At 47.5% G+C, this 20597-nt stretch overlaps 1 protein-coding gene across 3 annotated transcripts; it reads left to right on the top strand.

Moving 5' to 3' along the window:
• Nucleotides 1-7: 7 nt before the first annotated feature.
• Nucleotides 8-7509, top strand: CCDC71 (coiled-coil domain containing 71). Of its 3 annotated transcripts, none has more exons than XM_081302544.1 (2): nt 8-134; nt 2334-7507. In XM_081302544.1, exon 2 carries the CDS (start codon nt 2386-2388, stop codon nt 3757-3759), a length of 1374 nt encoding a protein of 457 aa, XP_081158670.1. In that variant the 5' UTR covers nt 8-134; nt 2334-2385; the 3' UTR covers nt 3760-7507. The 3 variants fall into 3 exon arrangements, with proteins under 3 accessions (XP_081158670.1, XP_081158668.1, XP_081158669.1); XM_081302542.1 differs by having other exon boundaries at nt 52-631; nt 2334-7509; XM_081302543.1 differs by having other exon boundaries at nt 74-105; nt 2334-7509.
• The last annotated feature ends 13088 nt before the right edge of the window (nt 7510-20597 follow it).

The following is a 20597-nucleotide window of genomic DNA, read 5'->3' as shown; positions in this document are numbered from 1 at the left end:
GGGGGTCAAGGGTCATTAGGGCGGGCCCGGTCCCGGAAGCGGAAGCGCGGCACACTTCCGGCGCGCAGCGGGCGGCCATGTTGGAGCATCGGAGGCGGCGCAGAGGTGCGTCCTGGGTCCCCTCGGCGGCGCCGGTAGGTTGGAGCCGCGGGCCTAGCCGCGCCGCGGAGTGGCGGCCCGCGAGGCGGCAGGGCGGAGGGCCCGGGCGGCTGACGCTTCCCGGACCCGCGTTCTCCGCTGGTTTGGCCCAGGCCCCCACCCCTCCCCCATTCAGCAACCCCACCCTGGGGCTGCGCGGTCCGGGTCGAGCTAGGACGGCCCACCCTACATATTTCATTGCCGCTGTGACCCGTGCCCCGCCTTCTCCTTTTGGGCTCCTGGGACGCGGATTCCTAGCCAAAGGGTCCCGATATGACCCTTGACACCATTCCACTTGTCTGGCGCCTCACCCGACCCCATCTTTGGTGAGCCTCCCCTGCTGGCCCAGAGGCACTTGTGAAGGCAAGTTCGGGGCCCGGCTGCGTCCTGTTTCCGAAGCCTCTTGAAAGCCGAGAAGACCCTTACCATGGGTTCCCACTGACCTAGGCGAAGAGCCCCGGGATCATCCTAGTATCAGCGCCGGGGGTTGCAGGTGGGAATAGGCCTCTCTCTATTCTACAGTTCACTGCCCTGGGAACTACATCCCCTCAAATAAATAAATAAAAGAACTAAAAGTCATGTGCAAGGATTGTGCTTGTAGAGCGGCCTCTGGGGAGGGGAAGTGCCTCAGACACCTGAGGATCCAAGAATGTTTCCAAACAAAGAGCCCTAGGGCACTTCCTCTAGGGGATTCTGAAGACTTCATCTGCTCCATTAGAGCGGTGGGAACAATCTGAACAGCCAGTCCTCAAGGCCCCAGGGACCTGCCTGATCCCAGCTGATCTTTTAATGCTCCAGTGCAGCCGGGGAGCTGCCACTTGCCTATGGGAACCCTGAAACTCTGGGTTGGGTACTAGATAATAGTCATGACTGAGGTACACAGCTTCAGAGAAGCCTGGGACAACTTGGGTGTTCCCAGACAACTCTGGGATGTTCTGCTGTCTGTTGCCCTCTAAGCTCTGAGGTTGGAGGTCTCAGGCCTTTGCTGTTCTTGTGACTCGCCATCCTATACAGAGCCTTTTTCTTCCACTGTCTTCAAACCTTGGGCTTTTGGTCTGGCTGCCTGATCCCCAGGCTGCCTGGTTGCCTAGAGATTTCATCTGTACCTGTTACTCATCAGCTTTTTAGTGAGTCTCTGTCTTTGCCTGGGGTTGGTCTCCATGACTCTAAAGCAAGGATTTGGACTATCAAGTAGCCTCTGAAAGCAGAACTTCTGGGCAGGGACAACTCCCACCCCCACCCAACCAGCACTGAACACCAGCAGCTGGAGGCACACAGATGAGTGTGGACATTGGGTGTAAGTGCGGGCCCTTTGGCAAAACTTCAGAGCTGGGAAAACAGTCCTACCCTTGACCTGTTTTCCCAGCTAAACTCAGCCTGGCCCCAGATTCCCCATCAGATGTGCCTTACTCTTTCACAGTTCAGAGCCAGTGTATAATCTTCATTTCTACCTGGTACTTTTCTATTCATTACTCATCCTAGGTAGATGTTGCCTCTTGTAGGAGTTCTTTCCTGACTTATTGGCAAGCTAAGCTTGGTTACACCATATGCTCCTAAGAGCATTAATGGTGCCTGTGACTTACCTTCTGGACCAGGCTCATTGAAGACAGAGATGTTGGCTTGTGCTCCCAGGGCTATCTAATTAGGTTTTTGGCATCAGAAAAATATAGATTTAATAAGGACTGGGGATGTAGTGGTAGAACACTGTCTCGGTAGTAGAGCACTTGCCTAGCATGAGCAGAGACCCAAGTTTGATCCCCAGAACCACAAAAAAAAAAGAATAGAAAAATTTTAAGTCTTAGATGGCTGCACACCTATAGTTCCAGCAACTAGGGAGGCTTAGGTGAGAGGATCATTTAAGCCTGTAAGTTTAGGACTAGCTGGGACAACATAGCAAGATTCTGTCTCAAAAGAAGGAAAAGAAAATGTAGAAATTAATTAAAATGAACTGGATTTAAAGTTTTCCAGGAGCCCAGCAGCAGGTTGGGTTCTTCTGAGCTACTGAAAAATGGCTAATCAATACCCATTCCAAAATGGTTGAGGGTCATCAGACTAGGGTTTTACCCCAGGAAATGACTCACTCTGGCTAGTTCCCTCAGTGACATAGAGAATGGGGTCACTGATAGACCTGTGTACTTGCTTTGGCTCCATATCTTGGTGCCATTCTTATTGACTCTTTTCTTCTTGCCTTGGAGGTGCCAAGTGTTGATTTACGGATACCTAGGCAGATCTGCAGTGCCTAATGCCATGAGTGTGGTGGTGCAGCATGTGGAGGAAAAAGCTGTGCACTCCTGGTCGCGCATCTCCACAGCAGGAAAGAAGGCCTTGGAAGAGGCGCTGCTTGTCTTTAATCCCATGAGCCAGGATCTCAGTGCCACAGAGGCCCAGCTTGTGGCCTTTCTACAGGGTCTGCGAGATGATGGCTTCCAACCTACCATTCTGCGCAGTGGTGATGTCTATGGGTATAGTTCATGTACAGCCAACCCTCCAAGCCAGACGAAACTACAAGCTCGTGCCCCCATCCCAGCTGCCACATCACCTCCAGCCAGTGCTCCCCGAACTGCCATTCAGCTGCCCTCAGGCAGGGCCACATTGCTCCCCATGCCACTGTCTGGCAGGCTGGCCAAAGGGTCCACACCAGCCCTCACCAAACATGCTACCACCAATCTGCTGCTGAGCTCCTTGAAGCAGTCAAGTGCCAGCCGTGCCAAGGGTGCAACAGTGGGCTTCCCTGCTCACCTCTATCCAAGTGTCTACCCTGCTATGCGGCTTTCAGTTGTCCTTGAGGCTCTGGTTCCACTCAAGACTCCCATGCCTTGCTTAGGTGCTAAGCACAAGGCACAGTCACTAAGACTTTCACTTGCAGACTCTCCCCTGAAATTGCGGAAAGGTTCAGGGAAGGGTCCAGGGAACCCCCAGCCCAAAGCTCCCAGAAAAACAAACAAGGGCCCCAAGTGTCTGATTCGCAAAGGCCCTGGGGCTGGACCCCAACGAGGCACTGGGCTCCAGAGCAAGACTTACAGAACCACTGGTTCTCTCAGTGATCTGCAAATGAAAGGGGGCTCTGCCCTGAGCACTAAATCAGACCAGGCCAAGGCAGCTCAAACAGTGTCCAAAGCTGCCTATGCCCATGCCAACGTGATTCGAACACAGGCCAAGGCAGCCAAAGCTGATGCAGCACAAGTCAAGGCTAAGGCCAAGGCCAAGGCAGTCAAGGACAAGGCCAAGGCAGTCAAGGACAAGGCAGTCCAGGCCAAGGCCAAGGCAGTTAAGGCCAAAGCAGCTCAGACCCAGCCCAAGGGCAGGGGCAGGCCAAAGGGATCTGCTCAGGCCAGAACTGCAAGGAAGGGCCAGAAAACCTACTCTGAGACTGTGGGGCAGAAGAGAAAAAGGGCTGAGGAAGCAAAGGACCTTCATCCTAAGAAGAGAACACGGCTGGGGCCCCGATCTCCTAAGTCATGGCTGGGGCCAGCAACAGCAAAGCTCCTAAAGTTCCGGGCCATAAAGGTAGACAGGCAGTCCTCAGATGATGAGGTTCGACAGCGGGCCCAACAAATACTCCGTGTGAACCTGTCTCCTATAATATGGCTCCAGCCATTGCTGCCATACTCAACAGCCTGATTCCTACATACAGCAATGTTTGAGAAAACAGCCCAACTGTGTGTGTGGCCAGTGGCACAGTGTGCCATGCCTGTGGACTCTGCAACTTTGAGGATTATGGGTACCTCTCCAGGGCCTCTGCGGCTGCCAGTCTCCTTTCAGAAACTGGAGGATTTGTGGTGGGGTGGGTAGTGGGAGGGGTGTTCTTATGGCGCAATGCACTGTGACTTGTTCTTCAAGTTGTATGTCCACTGTTCCATCTATCATGTTTTATACCTTTCCATCTTCCAGTCTCCCTGCCCACCCTCCATGGTCTTTTATTGTGTGTGTGGCTGCTGGCAAGCCAGCTTAAGCATATAGGGAAAGTTGTCCCAGTCAGTTTGAGTGATGGGGTAGGAAGGCAGAAAGGGGAAGCATAGGTCCCTCTGGAAAGACTAGTGGGAATTTGGATACTGGCTTCTGTGGGTATGTGAGAGACATCTCATGAGGGTAGGGGCAAAGCCTCTGTGAGGTAGGATACTTCACCTTGAGGCTGCCCTATTTTTTATCCAGTCAGACCCCGTATAGTAGGACTGGGCAGCTCAGTGGGGAACCTTGCAGCTAGCAGTATTTTAGGCCAGGGAAGGGAGACTTTGTGGTATTGCTACTGGGGGACAAAAGATACCCTGGCTTTGTCTGGAATGGGGCCAAGCTTAAAGGGGTTGAAGTGCCTCTGCTGAGAATGTACTAGCTTGTTTCTCCAGTTGGTGGTAAAGGACTGGGCATTCAATTAGGACTATAGAGCCTGCCTTCACTGACCAAAGAATTTTCTTAGTTGTGTAGGGTATCTGAGTTTCCATCTCTGCTTCATCAGCAGTGCTTTTCAAGTGCTTTGTTTACTCCCAGGTACAGTTTCACCATGCCCCCCTATCACAGACCTGCATATTTCAAGTGTTATTGGCACATCCTGCTTTGGAGGGAGGGCTGGGCCTTGAATGCAACCAGCTGCCCTATCCATCTGTGGTTCATCACTGGTTGCCCAGTCTATATAGCAGTGGCTGAGCACATAGGGAGGGAGACACATTGCCCAAAGGCTCCTGGGGACAGCATTTCAGGGATGGAGGGGAGAGCTTTGTTTCGGATCCTCTCTGTCTCTGGGTTTGTCTGAGCCCTACTATTGCTAGTTGCCCTGAGTGGTGGGCCTGTGGAGAAGCTCTAGATGTTCCCCGCCCCCTTTCTTCTGCCCCTGGGTACTGCTAAGTAATTAACGATTAACGTCCTTCCCCTGAGTGTATTGTCCTCCCTTGGTTCCCCAAACTCTGAGGACATCTTTGCAACCATCTGTGCTGTAACCCTTCAATCCTGCATGCTACTTACCCTTTGGGTTCTGCTTTCATTGTGAGAATGGGAAAGACCTAAGGGCCACACTACCTCTTCAAGGGCTGCCTTTTGGGACCCACTCTGTATTTTCCCTCAGGCCTGATTCCAGGTCCCAGCATTTGTGACTCCTGGTAGAGTTGGGTCTCCTTCCATTTCTATTGCTGCCACCAGTGGGTGAGGGTTGGTTGTTTGCAAGAGGGCCAAGCAGAGGGGGAGGAGGAATCTGGCCTCCTGGTGGGATGGGGTGAAGTAGGGGTATCTCAGATTTCTACTTAAGACTCTACCCCACAGCTGAGTGGGGTGGCACATACCTGTAATCCCAGCAGCTCAGGAGGCTGAGACAGGAGGATCGCAGGTTCAAAGCCATCCTTAGCAATAGTGAGGCACTAAGCAACTCACTGAGACCCTGTCTCTAAATAAAATACAAAATAGGGCTGGGGATGTGGCTCAGTGGTTGACTGTTCCCTGAGTTCAATCCCCAGTACCATTAAAAAAAAAAAAAAAAAAAAGACTACACCTCCCAGTCCCAGCTCCTAGATCAGTTGGCCAGAGGGTGCCAGGTGTACTCACTTGGCTGCTCAAGCAACAGTTGTTACCTGTCCCCTGGCAACTTGGTTGTTGGTAAACCAAAACCTCAAACTTCATCCACCTGTGAACTTCATGGCCCCAAACAGTATTGTATTGTCTGTTACCCTGCAGGTAGGTAAGAGAGTGAGAGCCCTGAAGACTGCTGTCTTTGAGTTGTGGGGGCAGTTTCTTTGGGGTGTCCTGGATAGGTTAGAGTCCTATGGGGGTCTGGGTCATTGCTGGGGGCTGGAGGGAGCACCCTGTGCTATGATATTTTGGAATAAGAAGCTGACCTGCACCTCCTGCCTAGTCAAGTCTCCCTGGGCCCTCCCTGACAACTCAAGAATTGCTGCTTTTATGACTTTCGGGACCAGGGAGGTCATGACATGGAGAATGTGATCTCCCAGAGTGGCTGTGGAAGCAACAAGACCTGGTGGCAGGCAGAGTGGTAAGGGTACTGGCGTGGCCCTAGGTGGGAGTCTAGGGTCAAGGCCTGAGTATGGATTAGACCTAAGGTTGAAATTGCCGCCATTCATCTGGACCTAAAGGATATCTCTACCCCTTTTATTATCATGAAAAGTGCCCCAGCCTGAAGGCTTGCCCAGCAAGTGCTGATCCTTTGCCTCCTTACTTGATGGTCACCAAGGATGCTTATCCCTGGTGACCCAAGGCCCCCTTCCTGTCTGTAGACATTCTACCCAACAGCTCTGCTCTTTGAGTGGACCATGCCCACTCCTAGCACATGTACCAAGGCTTTGCCAATAATTGTTTATGCTTTTTTCCTGGGATTCTCTTCTGCCCCTGTCCAAAAGGTCAGTGACCTTGTCTATGACCAGCATTCCTTGAACATTGAGCTTTCCACTAAGGGCAAGTTCAACCCTAGAGAGGAAGGGAAGGGGTCTGGCGAAGCCTGTTTCCTCCTCTTAGATCATTTTTAAAGTTCTAGACCCTGCCATTCTAGTGGAGGACCCAAATAATCCTGTACGTTGGAATGTCAGGACAAAGCCAGACAATGTAGGGAAATAAGGTCCTGCCTGGGGGTTTGCACTGACAGAGCAGGGCAGGTAGTCTAGCCAGCTCAGTTTCCTTAGCTGTGCCCCATCAGGGTCCTTTATTGTGGTCCCTGTGTTGGCTTCCCATTATTGTTTCCCTAGAGCATAGTGACTGCAAAGGGGAGCCATCTCCATTTATCTCCTATCTTTGAACCATCACTGAACCCCTTATGGAGCTCTATTGTAGTCCATTGTTACTGTCCCCGTTGTTGTCCTCATCTCTGTTCTATGACTGCTCCTCATAACTCCCCTGTTGTGGTGGTCCTGTCATTGCCCTCCTAGATTGATGATCCTTGCCTGTCAGTCCCTCTTGTCCCTGCAGTTGCCTCTAGGTGGCATCAGGGAATCTCTGGATATGAACTCTTTCTTGTAAATAAGTCTTTTGTTAAAGGACTAGAGAGCTATATAATCATAACCAGCAGAGTCAGTCCAGGAGGATACCAGAGAAGGACAGATTCTAAACAAGACTTCTTTACATGTACTAGGTATTCCCTCCCCACTTTAATTTCAGCTATTACTTACTGCTTATCCTGGGCCCTCACATTGGATCTGCAAGCTGCAGAGGAAAGAGGAGAGGCCTGTAGAGAAAAGACACGTGAGAAAGCCTCAGCTTTGTGTTTAAGGTGCAGAGCAGAAAGAGAAATCAGAGACCCATCCCTTCATCCATGTGTACATTTAATAAGGGTTCTTTAAGCTCCACTCTCTGTCAGACATTTTGTTTCTTTTTTTTTAATTGATTTTATTTTTTAATAAAATACATGACAGTGGTGTCAGGCATTTTCTAGGCAGTTTGATGGGTGGCAAATGGACAAGGTTTTTGTTGGAGCTAACATGAAAGCAAGAAAGACAGTTGATAGACAATGAATGAAACATACTAATAATTTATGTGGTTAAATGGGATGATATACAGATTTCTAGTTTGGGTGAAGGACTGAGAAGTGAAATCCTTTTTTTGGTATTGGGGGATTGAACCCAAAGGTGCTTAACACTGAGCTACATCCCCAGCCCTTTAATTTATTATTTAATATCTTTATTTTTTTTATATGTTTTCATGCAGTGCTGAGGATCAAACCCAGTGCCTCATACGTGCTAGGTGAGCCATAACTCCAACCCAAATTTAATTAATTATTAAAAAAAATTTTTTTGTACCAGGGATTGAACCCAGGGGTGTTTAACACTAAGGTGCATCCCCAGCCCTTTTGATTTATTTTTTATTTTTTGAGACAGTGTCTTGCTTAGTTGCAGAAGCTATCTTTGAACTTGTGATCCTTCTGCCTCAGCCTCCTGAGCTGCTGGGATTACAGGCATGTACCACTGGCTTAAAGTGGAATCCTTTACTGCATTTGGGGAAGTAGTTTTCAGATACCTGGAGATGTCAGAATGAGGTAGTAGGAAGTAGTGAGATGTACAGAAGCAACATCAGAACTGGAAAAAGGGAACTCTAAGTGCATTGGTGGAATTAAACATGATTATCCCAGGATGGTACACTCAGGGGATCATGGATAGGGAATCCCACAACATGGGTGCTTGAGGAGGTAACTACAAGAATATAGAGATAAGAGACTGCCTGCCATTCTTTCCACTCCATCCCGGCCATAGATATGTGAGACACCTGAAGTCTGACCTTCTGTGTCTCCAGCATATGACTATCCTCCATGTGAACTTCCCCCAAACTGCATACACTGGGGGACCTCAATGGACACCCCTTCTATTACTATGTCCTCTATGAGTTCAAGATCAGAAGCAGTTGTCATGCCGTGATCATACCTCTAAGTGCAGATCTGCACATGGGGCCCCAGCCAATGTGGAAGGAATGGTAAGGACCATGGAAGGGATATCTTGTAGTGGAATGGGTACAGTTTTGCATCTATCATCACCATATAGCTGGTGTTCACTGAGTGCCACCAGTACCTGCAACAGGACCACTCATGTCATGCAACAAGTCTAGGCACCTCCATGTCTGCCTGGGTAGGTGCCGTGTCCTACCCTGCTGGCCAAACCTGCCATGGGTCAGCCCACCCTATATCTACCTCTCAGGTTCTGCCCCAGAAATTGAGTGGCATGGACATGCCTAAAGTTGTCACTTTGACATGGCTGCGTTTCTGTCATCTGGCAATGTGAATGGAGGAGTGTGCAATTTATGTCAGCACAGGCTAGGCCTTCTTCCACTTGTAAGCCTACGGAGGATTCTTGTTCCCCTTGATCCTATAGACATGGGTCCTCCAACCTCCAGTTCCAACTCTAATCCTGATTCTTCTGCTACATGGTGACTTCTGACCTAATTGCTTCCTTAACCTCTGACCACTGATCCAGCCTGTAACTGTGACCCTGTGCGTGGCCTGGAAGGGGGTTTGTGAAACCATGTCTGGGGGCAGTGCTGTGACTTCTGACAGCCTGGTCCTTATGGTATGAGTTCCACTGAGCCTAAGGGCTGCTAGCATGAGCAATCCTTAGGGTAGTCCCCCAACCCCATGTCCTCTTAGATCTGCCCTCAAACATTTACCTGATAACACATGCCCCATTTACCCCATGACAGTCCTATCAGAAATCTAAGTGCCCTCTGCCTTAACCTGCAGGTGCAAATTTCAGGGCCAGGCCCCTGGCACTCATTCCTATGATCCTTGTAACTGTAAGGTCACTGCAAACACTGTCTCTGGATGGCACTGGAGCAGTTGTCTGGCAAACTTTGACCCACCTTTAATTTGAACTTGACTTGGGTGCCAAGTTTCTAGGAGTTTAACAAGTATAAGGCTATAGAAATACTGACTGTAGCTGAGTGTGGTGGTGTATGCCTATAATCTCACCACTCAGGAAGCTGTGGCAGGAGGATTGCAAGTTTGAGGCCAGCATTGTCAGCTTAATGAGACCCTGTCTCAAAATAAAAAATAATATGGACTGAGAATGTATTCAGTAGTAAAGCACCCCTTTAATCCCCAGTACAAAAAAAGGTTTAATCCCCAGTACAAAAAAGGGAGGTGGAGAGGGGAAAAAAGAAAGAAAAGAAAAAAGAAATAGTGACTATAAGTTGTAAACTGAGCCTTGCACATAGTGGGTGCCATTTACTGACTTGGTCAGTCCCACCATAGCTACCTGAACTAGAATATGCCCTCAGGTGTGAGCTTTAGGAATAAAAGAAAGTGACTAAAATATGTTATAACATGTTACAACAGTATTCTACACTGGATTTAAAGGTGTTTCACAGAGGAAGACAGCCCAAAAGAATAACTCCATCCCCTTCTCCCCCAACTCCATGATAGTAGGGATTGAACCCAAGGATATAAGTAGCTGGGATTACAGGCATGCACCACCACACCCAGCACTTCTTGCATTGAATTTTATAAACCATTTGTATAGATTTAACTCTGGCTGTATCCTATATTCATTACCCCACCCCAATCCCTCTCACTTTTTCTCTATCTCCTTCTTATCTACTTCTGAGAAGCCTAACAGGAATTCACCAGGGCCTCCCCTCTCCCTCTCAGCCACAGAGAAAGGAGCATTCAAGCTTTGTATCACTTCTTGTCCCTCCACAAGCAGTCCCAGTATATGACTCCAGAGGTCCCTAACCCTCCTATTCATATGTGGATTTCCTGCCCTTGCTCCACCTGACTGCTCTCTCCTAGAGTCCGAGTTCTGGTGTCTGAGCAGTGGCTCAGGTTGCCAGACCTGTGACTGTGACTTTGGGGACTTCTACAACCATAGGTGTAAGACAGCACCTGAGAGTTGGGGTGAAGGAGCGAAAGTCCAGAGTTCTTGCCCACTTTCTGCTGCTGTGCTTACTTTGGTGTTCTTCAGGGAAGGGTCTCTGTCTATGCCACACCTATGTCCTTGGCCACCACTACCATAAGCTCCATTTGGGATACTTCTGTGTTACCAGGCACACAGCTGAGTTGGAGCTTGACCAGGCAGGGCCTTTAGCCAGCTGACCCCTGGCTGCCTATGAGTGTCTCAGAGAATCAGAGGCAAGAAGAAATCAAGGCTCAGATATTGGAGCTGAGGAGAGAGTTAGTGTCCAGAGAGAACTATCTGGAGGAAGAGGTTGAAGGTTAGGAAATTTAGGAAGATTAGGAAATCTAGGTGGGGGTTGTCAGTATGATTGAAGGTTCAGTGTTTTGGACAGAGTCTATATAATTCCCAAGACAGTGTGGGAGAGGACTAGGCCAGAATGTTGAGGATACTGACACTCTGTTTGTCTCAGTGTGCCTTCTGGCCTACCCTAACCCACCTACACAAGACCAAGGGACTGCCCCTGGCCATACAGGGACTGGACTTACTTTCCCCTACCTGTTGCCTTCCACCTTCCTGCTAGGTTGTGCACCTGCCATGTGTAAAGAGTTGTCTGGATTGAGGTCTATGGATCCTGGGGCTATCTGAAGTTCCACGAGGCAGGCTGCATGGCAGGGGTTGGAGAAGCACCATGAGGTTCATCTGATCTTGCCCTTCTTGCCAGTATATGAGTACCACCTGAAGGGTTCTCTGAACACCAAGCATGCCTTGCTGGGTGGGCAATGTCCCTGCTGTCTCCACATCATTGGTTATATCTTTGACCACTGCATACCTGGAATAAGTGAGCTTTGGGCCTACTGGGAGCAGTGATGAGCTTTTGGACCAATGTGGGGTCAAGAGGTGCCAGGGTCCAGCCCCAGCAGGGATCCAGGGGTCCTGAAGGATGAGTGGCATCGGCAAAAGAAGAAGAGATGGGATGACAGGTTGCAAGTTACAAGCAGACTCCAGAAGGATCTGCTGCCCCTAAAGGGGCCTTTATTTTTATACCTTTTTTGCAGGTGTTTTTTCAGGTAGTTAATGGATAGCCTCAAATCCCGAAACTTCTTTGATTTACATAATTTTCAAGAGTTACAATCTTTTCTGACGTATATTGATTACCTAAGATATTGAGTACATTGTTTAAAATATTTTCCTGTAACCTTTGCCAATCATGATTAAGCTTTTACATTTTTACCTCAATCACTAGGTGCTACACTACAAAACTAAACTACATGTCTCCTGACCTATTATTAACTTTTAACTTTAAAGCATACCTATAATTATATCATTAATCTTTAACTTTAAAGCATACATATGATTGTTGGTAAGCTTTCTTACTTCTAAACTAAAATTCCAATAAAGCACACTTAAAATAGCGAAAGTATATTACTTAAAAGACTATTACTCTGAAGTGCCTCTAAAATATATTTATGTTAATTTTACATTATTTTAGGGGCTGGGGATGTGGCTCAAGCGGTAGCGCGCTCGCCTGGCATGCGTGCGGCCCGGGTTCGATCCTCATACCAACACATACCAACAAAGATGTTGTGTCCGCCGAGAACTAAAAAAAAATAAATAAATAAATATTTTTTAAAAATTCTCTCTCTCTCTCTCTCCTCTCTCACTCTCTCTTAAAAAAATTTACATTATTTTATTTTTAATTTCCAAGGTAATTTCCTTTTTTCATATGACCTATTAACTGCTTTCTTAAAGAGTTTCTTTGATCCTTAGTCAAAGTACACCAATTATTTTTTTAATATTTATTTTTTAGTTATAGTTGGACACAATATCTTTATTTCACTTATTTATTTTTATGTGGTACTGAGGATTGAACCCAGGACCTCGTGCGTGTGAGGCGAGCGCTCTACTGCTGAGCCACAACCCCAGCCCCAAAGTACACCAATTCTTATGTCTTTGTATTCTTTAACTAAAGGGTAAGCTCTGCACCTCAACCCATTTGCCATTAATATTAACTATGTGTTTCCTATTTTCATCATAAATTCCTGTGTAAGACAAAGGAGGGTCTGTTGGTGGGGAGAATGTATGTTGCACAGGTTGTGGCTTTAGAACGGGCGCAGGTGGTGGTTTAATGAAAATTATTAACCATGAGATAAACATTTCTTCTTGCTTAGGCTTGAGGAATAACACTATTGTTTGTATCCTGAGAGATATTGAAGCACATTTTGGGGCATGTCTTAATTGTATCCTTAGTCTCATTCTGGGAATTTTCCTGCAATCTCAGGTAATACATATTTTTATTATTGATTGATGTATGCCCTGTTATCCATATCATGAGTATCATAAACAAAACACTTGACATTCCCTATGATTCTGGTTTCTAGACAGTGCGGCCCTGCTGCAGCATCCCCCATGCTGTGACCCTGTCCACCAAAGAGCCCTCACCAAAGAGCCAAACGTTACTTCTGCTGAATGAGTTTATTGCCCTCTCACTCCCCACAGAATACCACTACCATGCTGAGAGTGCTATCAGTGCCATCCATAACTCTGTGAGTGGGCAATGCATATCATATGCCACTAGGACTTGCTTGTTATTGTTGTGACCACTGTTTCCCCCATTGATGGGGCTTCCCATACTGCCATCTTTATGCCTACAATGAGCATGTTGAGTTGTGCCACCCACTTACAGGTGTCAGCCAGGTCTGGCATGGGGCTATCAACCAATGATCAGCCCTGTGAAAGATGAACACTCCCATTGGATATGTTGGTAAGAAATTGTGTGTGTGTGTGTGTGTGTGTGTGTGTGTGTGTGTGTGTGTTGTGCTACTGTCCCCAGGTGTTTGGATGACTACTATGGAAACCCTACCCTGGGCTTGCCTCTTGTCTTGGGTACCCTGGCTATGACCTCTATTAAGGAGTTCCTGCCATGTGTATAGCACAAGTGGGCATGTCCTTTGCCTCTGGGCACCTGGCTATGCAGATGAGGCATGGTTGGCAGTGGCAAACCCACAATGCTAGTCACTTGTTCACAGTCTGATCAGGTCCACATGACAAATCTTTGTCTGTTCTACCTATGTTAACTTTTCATCACTTTGATCAAAATATTGGACAAGAACAACTTAAAGGGTGAGAACTTTAGTTTGATTTCAGAGGTTTTGTCCATGGTCAGCTGACTCCATTATTCTGATCCTGAGGTGTGGTAGAACATTATGGCAGAAGGTGATGACATAATAAAACTGTCAGCTTATGGCAGCCAGCAAGCAAAAAGAGCACCATGATCCAGGGACAAGATATAGAATGCTCAAATGCACACCTCCAGTAACCTACTTCCTCTAGTCATGCCCTACCTCCCACAATTATCACCTAATAATCTATTCAAATTATTAATCCATCAGATGGATTAATCCACTGATTTGGTTACAGCTCTCATGATCTGTCCATTTCACCTCCAAACATTCGTGCCTTGTCTAATATGAATTTTTTTGTGGGGACACCTCATATTCAAATCTACACATATGCTGAACATATGTAGGTCTGGACACCTATATTTACAGAGTTCCTTTTCTGCAAAAAGAGGACAAATAGGGGCACTTATATGCAACGTAAGCCAGTATTGTAGTTTGGATCTGGAATGTCCCCCAAAGGCTCATGTGTTGAAGGCTTGGTCCCCAATGTAACAATGTTCAGAGGTGGTGCTTTGGAAAAGTTATTGGATCATGAAGGTTTTAAGTTTATAAGCTGATTAATTTATTGATGTATTCATAGCTGAATGAACTATTGGGAAGTGTTAGAAACTGTAGAAGGTAGAACTTAGTCCCATAATGTTCTGCCTCACCTCAGGCCCAAAGCAATGAAGTCAGCCAACCTTGGACTAAAAACCTCTGAAACCATGAACTAAAATAAATGTTTCCTCCATAAGTTGTTTTTCCTCAGGTATTTTTTCACAGCAACAAAGAAAACCCAACCAGGAAGATGGGCTATAATGTAACTATTGTAGGTAATTGTGACCCACAGGCCCAAAAGAAATCCACATACACTCCAATCCTGGCCTCCACTGTAACTGCTGCTCCTCCAACTACTTTGGTTGCCCTTGGCCATGAGAAGATCCCTCATTCTGGCCCTGCCAGTGCAACAATAATATTAATTCCCATGATCCTGCTGCCTATGATTTTCTCAGTGGGCACTGCCAGTGCTGTTTGTACCATAGCTATGGCCTGTATGTACTAACTGCAGAACTGGCTTCCACAGCAGTGCTCTGTGTCCAGGCAACTGCTGGCTTTAATACATGTGTGGAGTGGATGAAGATATTTCCAAAGGACTGGGTGTGGTTTTCCCTCTGCCACTCCTGCCAAGCCTTTCCTCTCCCCAGGGTGTACCTTTGGTCCACCAGGGCACTGTTCCCATGTGGCTCCCTTCTCACCTGAAGCCTGCTTCTGCAATCAGATTAGTGGACAGTACACCTGCAACTACAGCACTTGGGCAGACTGCAGTCAATACACCCCTCTGTTCTGGACCTTGGGGACTTCTGGGACTGTAAGCCTTGTAGCTGTCATGCCCAACACAGCCAATGTGTCACAGTTAGTAAGTCTTTGTTCTACTGTGGCATTAGACAGGTGTGAGCAAACATGTGCCTTCCTATGACTGCATGTGACTTGTATCTGGTGAGTGTCTATGTGACCACCAATACTGGTGTATGTGGCTGAAAATAGCTGCATAACACTAACTAGTTGTAGAGCTCTTGGGGAAGTGTGGACATGGAGCTGCATTAACCTGACCCCACGTGCAGCCATGTATCAATGTGTGAGCAAACTATTGTAAGTGGGTCATGACAAGCAGTGAGTAAAATAGGTCAGGGGTTGTGAGATCTAGGAAGGAGGCAGGGAGGCACAGGAAGAAGATTAAGATTGGTATAGGTATAGGCAGTGCAGGATGGCCTTGGGAAATAAGTGTTTCCAAGAAAAGAGTGGTGAGTGAATGGGATGAGTCCTTGTATTTGTCAGCTTTTCATTGCTATTACCAAAATACCTGACCAAAACAACTTAGAGGAGGAAAAGTTTATTTTGGCTCATAGTTTCTGAGGTTCGATCCATGATGGGTCAACTTCATTGTTCTGGGTCCACAGAATATCATCGTGGAAGGGTGTGCTATAAGTGTGTTGCTCCATTCATGGCATCTAGGAAGCAGAGAGAACGTGAGAAGGGGCTACAGGGAAGATGAACCCTTCCTGAATCATGTTCTTGCATCCATGGTGAAGTGGAAGTTAGACTCAGGAGGTGTGGGAGATATGGGAGTGAGGGCATAGAGACTCAGTGGGTATGCAGATCAGGACATGGAGGATTAAAGCACAATAGATTAGAAGATGAAGACTCAGTGGGCCCATGCAAGACAAGAACTGGTGATGTAGGAAAGTGGAAACTGGTCAACGGGGCACACCAGAGAAGGCAGGATGGGAGAAACCCTCAGCCAAATGCAACAGTGAGTGATGCCTGGGGCAAGAGCAGGGCTAAGAGAAGACTTGGGTGTGCATGTGTGTATGCTATAGCTGAGCATTTGTGTTTTTTCTCTTCTGAAGAAGGCTCTTTACTTCTTCTGTTTGGTCTACACTCTCTTTTCTCAGGTCGTAAGCCAATACTTGTGAAGAGCAGGATATGTGGGTAACATGTACTACCAGTGTCAGGATGGATATTGGGTTGACCAAGAGCAGGAGTGCCGAAGCAAGAAGAGTATTCATACAGTCCATCAAGAAGGATGAGGCTGGGGCTGGGGTTGTGGCTCAGAGCTAGAGTGCTTGCCTACCATGTGCGAGGCCCTGGGTTTGATCCTCAGCACCACATATAAATAAATAAATAAATAAATAAAATAAAAGTACTAAAAAAAAAGAAGGATGAGGCTGCCCTCCAGGGCTACCTAATGGTGAGTAGCAAGGGAGAAGGTGGGATTTCCTTGAGGAAGAACATAACACATTTATTGCTCTTCCCTATTAAAAACTTAGAGACACTAGCAAAAACATTTCTTTCTTTTTTTTTTTTTGAAGAGAGAGTGAGAGAGGAGAGAGAGAGAGAATTTTTAATATTTATTTTTTAGTTCTCGGCGGACACAACATCTTTGTTTGTATGTGGTGCTGAGGATTGAACCCGGGCCGCACGCATGCCAGGCGAGCGCGCTACCGCTTGAGCCACATCCCCAGCCCGCAAAAACATTTCTTAAAAAAAAAAAGTGGCAAGACTATGCAGAGGATCCCACATAGAGGACCCCCTTAGGTAGCTCTTTCCTGACCCTGATTGGTCCCTGACTGGGTTGTAGAGCTCTTGGAGTCTTGTGCTGTTTTCTGGCTCAAAGGCTGCTGTGCATGCTTTTGGTATAGCTCAGTGACAGAGCACTTTCCTAGCATGTGCAAGACCCTGGGTTCCATCACCAGCATAGCAAAACAAATTACAAAGTCTGCTATGCAATATGGCCTCTCTGGTCAGATAGAAGCCAGTGCCCATGGCAGTTCTCAGCAGGTGAGGACTGATGTGCATTCTTACACTTGCAAGTCATTCTTAAAGGTGAGGCTAGAGTTAGTGCGATCAGGGTTCTTGAAAGTAAAGCCTTCTGCTCTTGTCCGTGAGCCTCTCTCTCTCCCCTGCAGTCTGTGCCTATGACCCACAGGGTTCCATCTCACACGGTTGTGAACCACACATGGGTGCCTGACTAAGCAGAGAGGGTATCTCAGGGTTGAGGTGCCAGTTTTGTGCCTGTGGTTCCAGATGTTCCTTCTCACACTGTAGGTTCTGTCCTATCTGCTTTACTTCCTGGGACTAAACACTTGGCTCTATTCCAGCTGTAGGTGGCAGCTGTGTCCTAAGAGGTGGCTGTTCTATGCCAGGGGATTCTTGGCTGTGGTGATGGAGGCCAGGATGGACAGGCTATGGACAGGGTACTGCAGCAGGTACAGGCACTCCTAGAGTCTCCTTCACTCCCTATGGGGACCCTGCAGCAACTTAAAGAGTAGATAGCTGGACACAGTTAAGGGGTCTGGGATTAGGAGTGAGGGAAGTCTCCAGCCAGCTTCTCAGAGTCAGGGATACAGAGGGTCACAGGTTGGTCTATTTAGTCATTGTTATGGGAGTCAGATGTTTTTTCTTGAGTAAGGAAATCATGGATCAGAGATCATGAATCATGGATCAGAGAGCACCACTGGTCAAACTAATTCCCCTTTCCTCACAGAAGGAAAATGACTATATTGACCTAGACACTGTGGGCCACAGAATAGTTTGTAGCCAAAAGAAAGTCACGGGTCAGGAGACAGCAGGAATGCATGGAAGTATTTATCCTGGGAACTAGATCATGTCAAGGGCTTGACCTTGCCACAAGGGGCCACAAGAACCCAAGGTAGGCTAGGTGGGTGGCTGGTGAGGGGGGCTATGCTGTGATGGGAGAAAGGGACCAGGTATTCTGTGTATTTGGAGTACAGAAGGTGGATTGCTCCTATCTCATGGAACGGAGCTTTGAGTATTCTTCTATCCACCCTTCCCATCCTTTTTACATGCTGAAGCCCAGACCTCTTCCCAGGAGATAATGCTCAGAGTCCAGGTCATAGCTGCACTTAGAAGATCAGATAGCATCCTGAGGCAGGTCTGTATGCCTAGCAGTAGACGGAGAAGATTCTCTGGGGAACAGGGTAGCTCACAAGGACAGTTAGTTATATAGGGGTTGAAAATGAAGGAGTTGGCTGATAGGGGCCAGATGCCACACTCACAGATCAGTCAGACCTGGAATGGTGGGTGGAGATATGGATTACTGTAAAAGATGTTGCCTAGTGAGAACTTTCTCGAGGATATGCTGGGTATAAGGCAACAGGAAATCTGGGAAATGCATTCCCATTTTATTTGCAGGAATAGAAGCATCAGGAACTTTAGCTGGTCTGTTTTCTTGTACCCTGTGATATGAAAACCCCTTGCCTTGGGACTTTGCTCACTGCCCTGTGGGCTCTGATTGCTTTCTACAACTTTTCATATAGCCTGAACTTAACAGTCACAACCTTGGAGCAGCATTAGCAGTGGGTACAGAGCCATGGGGACTATGGATGGGAGCTGTGGGGGGAGCCACAGGAGACCATCGCTCACACATGAGATTGTAGGAGACACAATTTACATATTACCCTGTCTCCTACCAGCTACAACAAATCCAGGCCACAGCAAGGAATCCAGGCACAGGAAACCTGACATTGTTCAAGGGGACTGTGAGGCATGGCTGCCATGGCTCCTATGCAAACAACTATTGAGATCATCCAGTGCTTACTCATGTGTATATGTCTATTTGTTACATGTTTGTTCACAGCTGGTAGGGGCAGATAGCCATCCAGGATATTGACATGAAACTCCTACCAGAATGAGGAGTATTGTAGGACTGACCAGGGATCAGTGGGGGGCACCAGTGTGCTGCGAAATGTTTGACAACTGGCTGGGAATCAGGGGGACTGATTTGTGGACTTTATTAATTTCCATGGTGTAAGTAATCCTACTATGATTGATTTCAGTCTATATACCATTTAACAACTAATTTGCAAAATTCTGAAAATTTCACAATTTTTTTTTGTAAGCTTCTTATACCATTGGGTAGTTGTTGTGAGGTAGAGGCAATGAGAGGTTAGGGTGAGAACTCATTGGGTGAGGTATCAGAATTCAGGTTCAAAATCTCTACTCCTTTCCCAATGGATGAAGGTGCAGCTGTTACAAGTGTAGCACTGGTGTCATGGTGTGGGCTAGCTGTGTCCCTCCTGCAGGGTGAGGCAGTAGGCATTGCCTCCCTCCTGGATCAGATCCAGAGTGCTTTCCTTGCACCAGATGCTGTGGGTCTGGATCTTCCCAGAGCTGAAGACATCCTTCATAATGCACAGCAGACCAGGTGAAGGGTCAGGAGACTGGAGGTAGAGCTCAGAGGGTGGGCAGAAAAGGGAGTCAAGGGTTCTGGCTGAGGTGGGAATTCATGCAGAGCAAGGGCTGTGGGTGGCAAGGTTGGCACTTCAAAGCCTGGAGGCCAGTGTAACGAAGGTGATAACCCATTTGTCCCCTTTATCTCCCTTGCATCCATGTTCAATGACTGCTGTGATCCTCATTCTCTGCTGACAATGTGAATATTCAATCTAGTTGCTACCTTAATGTGACCTTTCTATGACTCCCAATATTTGTCCCTCTCTCCCCCTTATAGGAGGGTTCCTGGCCCAGATGGCACTGACAGTTGACATCATTCCAGTTCTGGAGTATCTGTCCAGTGGAGCTTAGGCCCTCAGGACATGTTTTTCCCTGAGTCAGTGATAGGTCCCAGAGGCAGAAGAAAAGGCATCATGGACCATGGGCATGATTGGGGTCCTGGCAAGGTGAGATTCACAACAGTGGGAATTAGGGGCTTGGGGACCCCTCTGGAACAGTGGGAAGTGGAGTTTAGGCTAGAGATTGGCTACACTGTGCTGAAGTAAGATCTCAGTTCTTTTTTTTTTTTTTTAAGAGAGAGTGAGAGAGGAGAGAGAGAGAGAGAGAGAGAGAATTTTTTTTTAATATTTATTTTTTTTTTAGTTCTCGGCGGACACAACATCTTTGTTGGTATGTGGTGCTGAGGATCGAACCCGGGCCGCACGCATGCCAGTTGAGCGCGCTACCGCTTGAGCCACATCCCCAGCCCCAAGATCTCAGTTCTTAAGTCCCTGCCCCTCAAGAACTTAGGCAGTGGGGCTGGGGATGTGGCTCAAGCGGTAGCGTGCCCGTCTGGCGTGCGTGCGGCCCGGGTTCGATCCTCAGCACCACATACAAACAATGATGTTGTGTCTGCCAATAACTAAAAAATAAATATTAAAAAATTTTCTCTCTCTCTCTCTTCCTCTATCACTCTCTCTTTAAAAAAAAAAAAAAAAGAACTTAGGCAGTGACAAATGGGTCTTTAGGACCTGGGTAGAGTGGGGGTTCAGGTTCAGATCTGCTCTAGGAATTGTAGATGGTCCAGGTGGCTGTGACAGAGCTGCAGAAGAGCATAGAGATCAAAGTCTGGCTCAGATGACCTGATCCTCAGGGTTAGAGTGCCTCCTGGCACAGAATGAGCAGGCACTGGGCAAGAGAGCAGCTGCCTTGCAGGCCCTGGAGCAGCAGGCAGCACTGCTGCTTGAGCACATGTGGCTGGGTG

The sequence above is a fragment of the Spermophilus citellus genome (assembly GCF_964194105.1).
Source record: "Spermophilus citellus genome assembly, chromosome: 7".
Lineage (NCBI taxonomy): Eukaryota > Metazoa > Chordata > Mammalia > Rodentia > Sciuridae > Spermophilus > Spermophilus citellus.
The sequence above is the reverse complement of the archived record's forward strand: the minus strand, read 5'-3'. Positions and strand labels throughout refer to the sequence as shown.

Coding starts and splice junctions, on each gene's coding strand:
- CCDC71 (XM_081302542.1), top strand. CDS start 2,386: ATGAGTGTGGTGGTGCAGCATGTGGAGGAAAAAGCTGTGCACTCCTGG.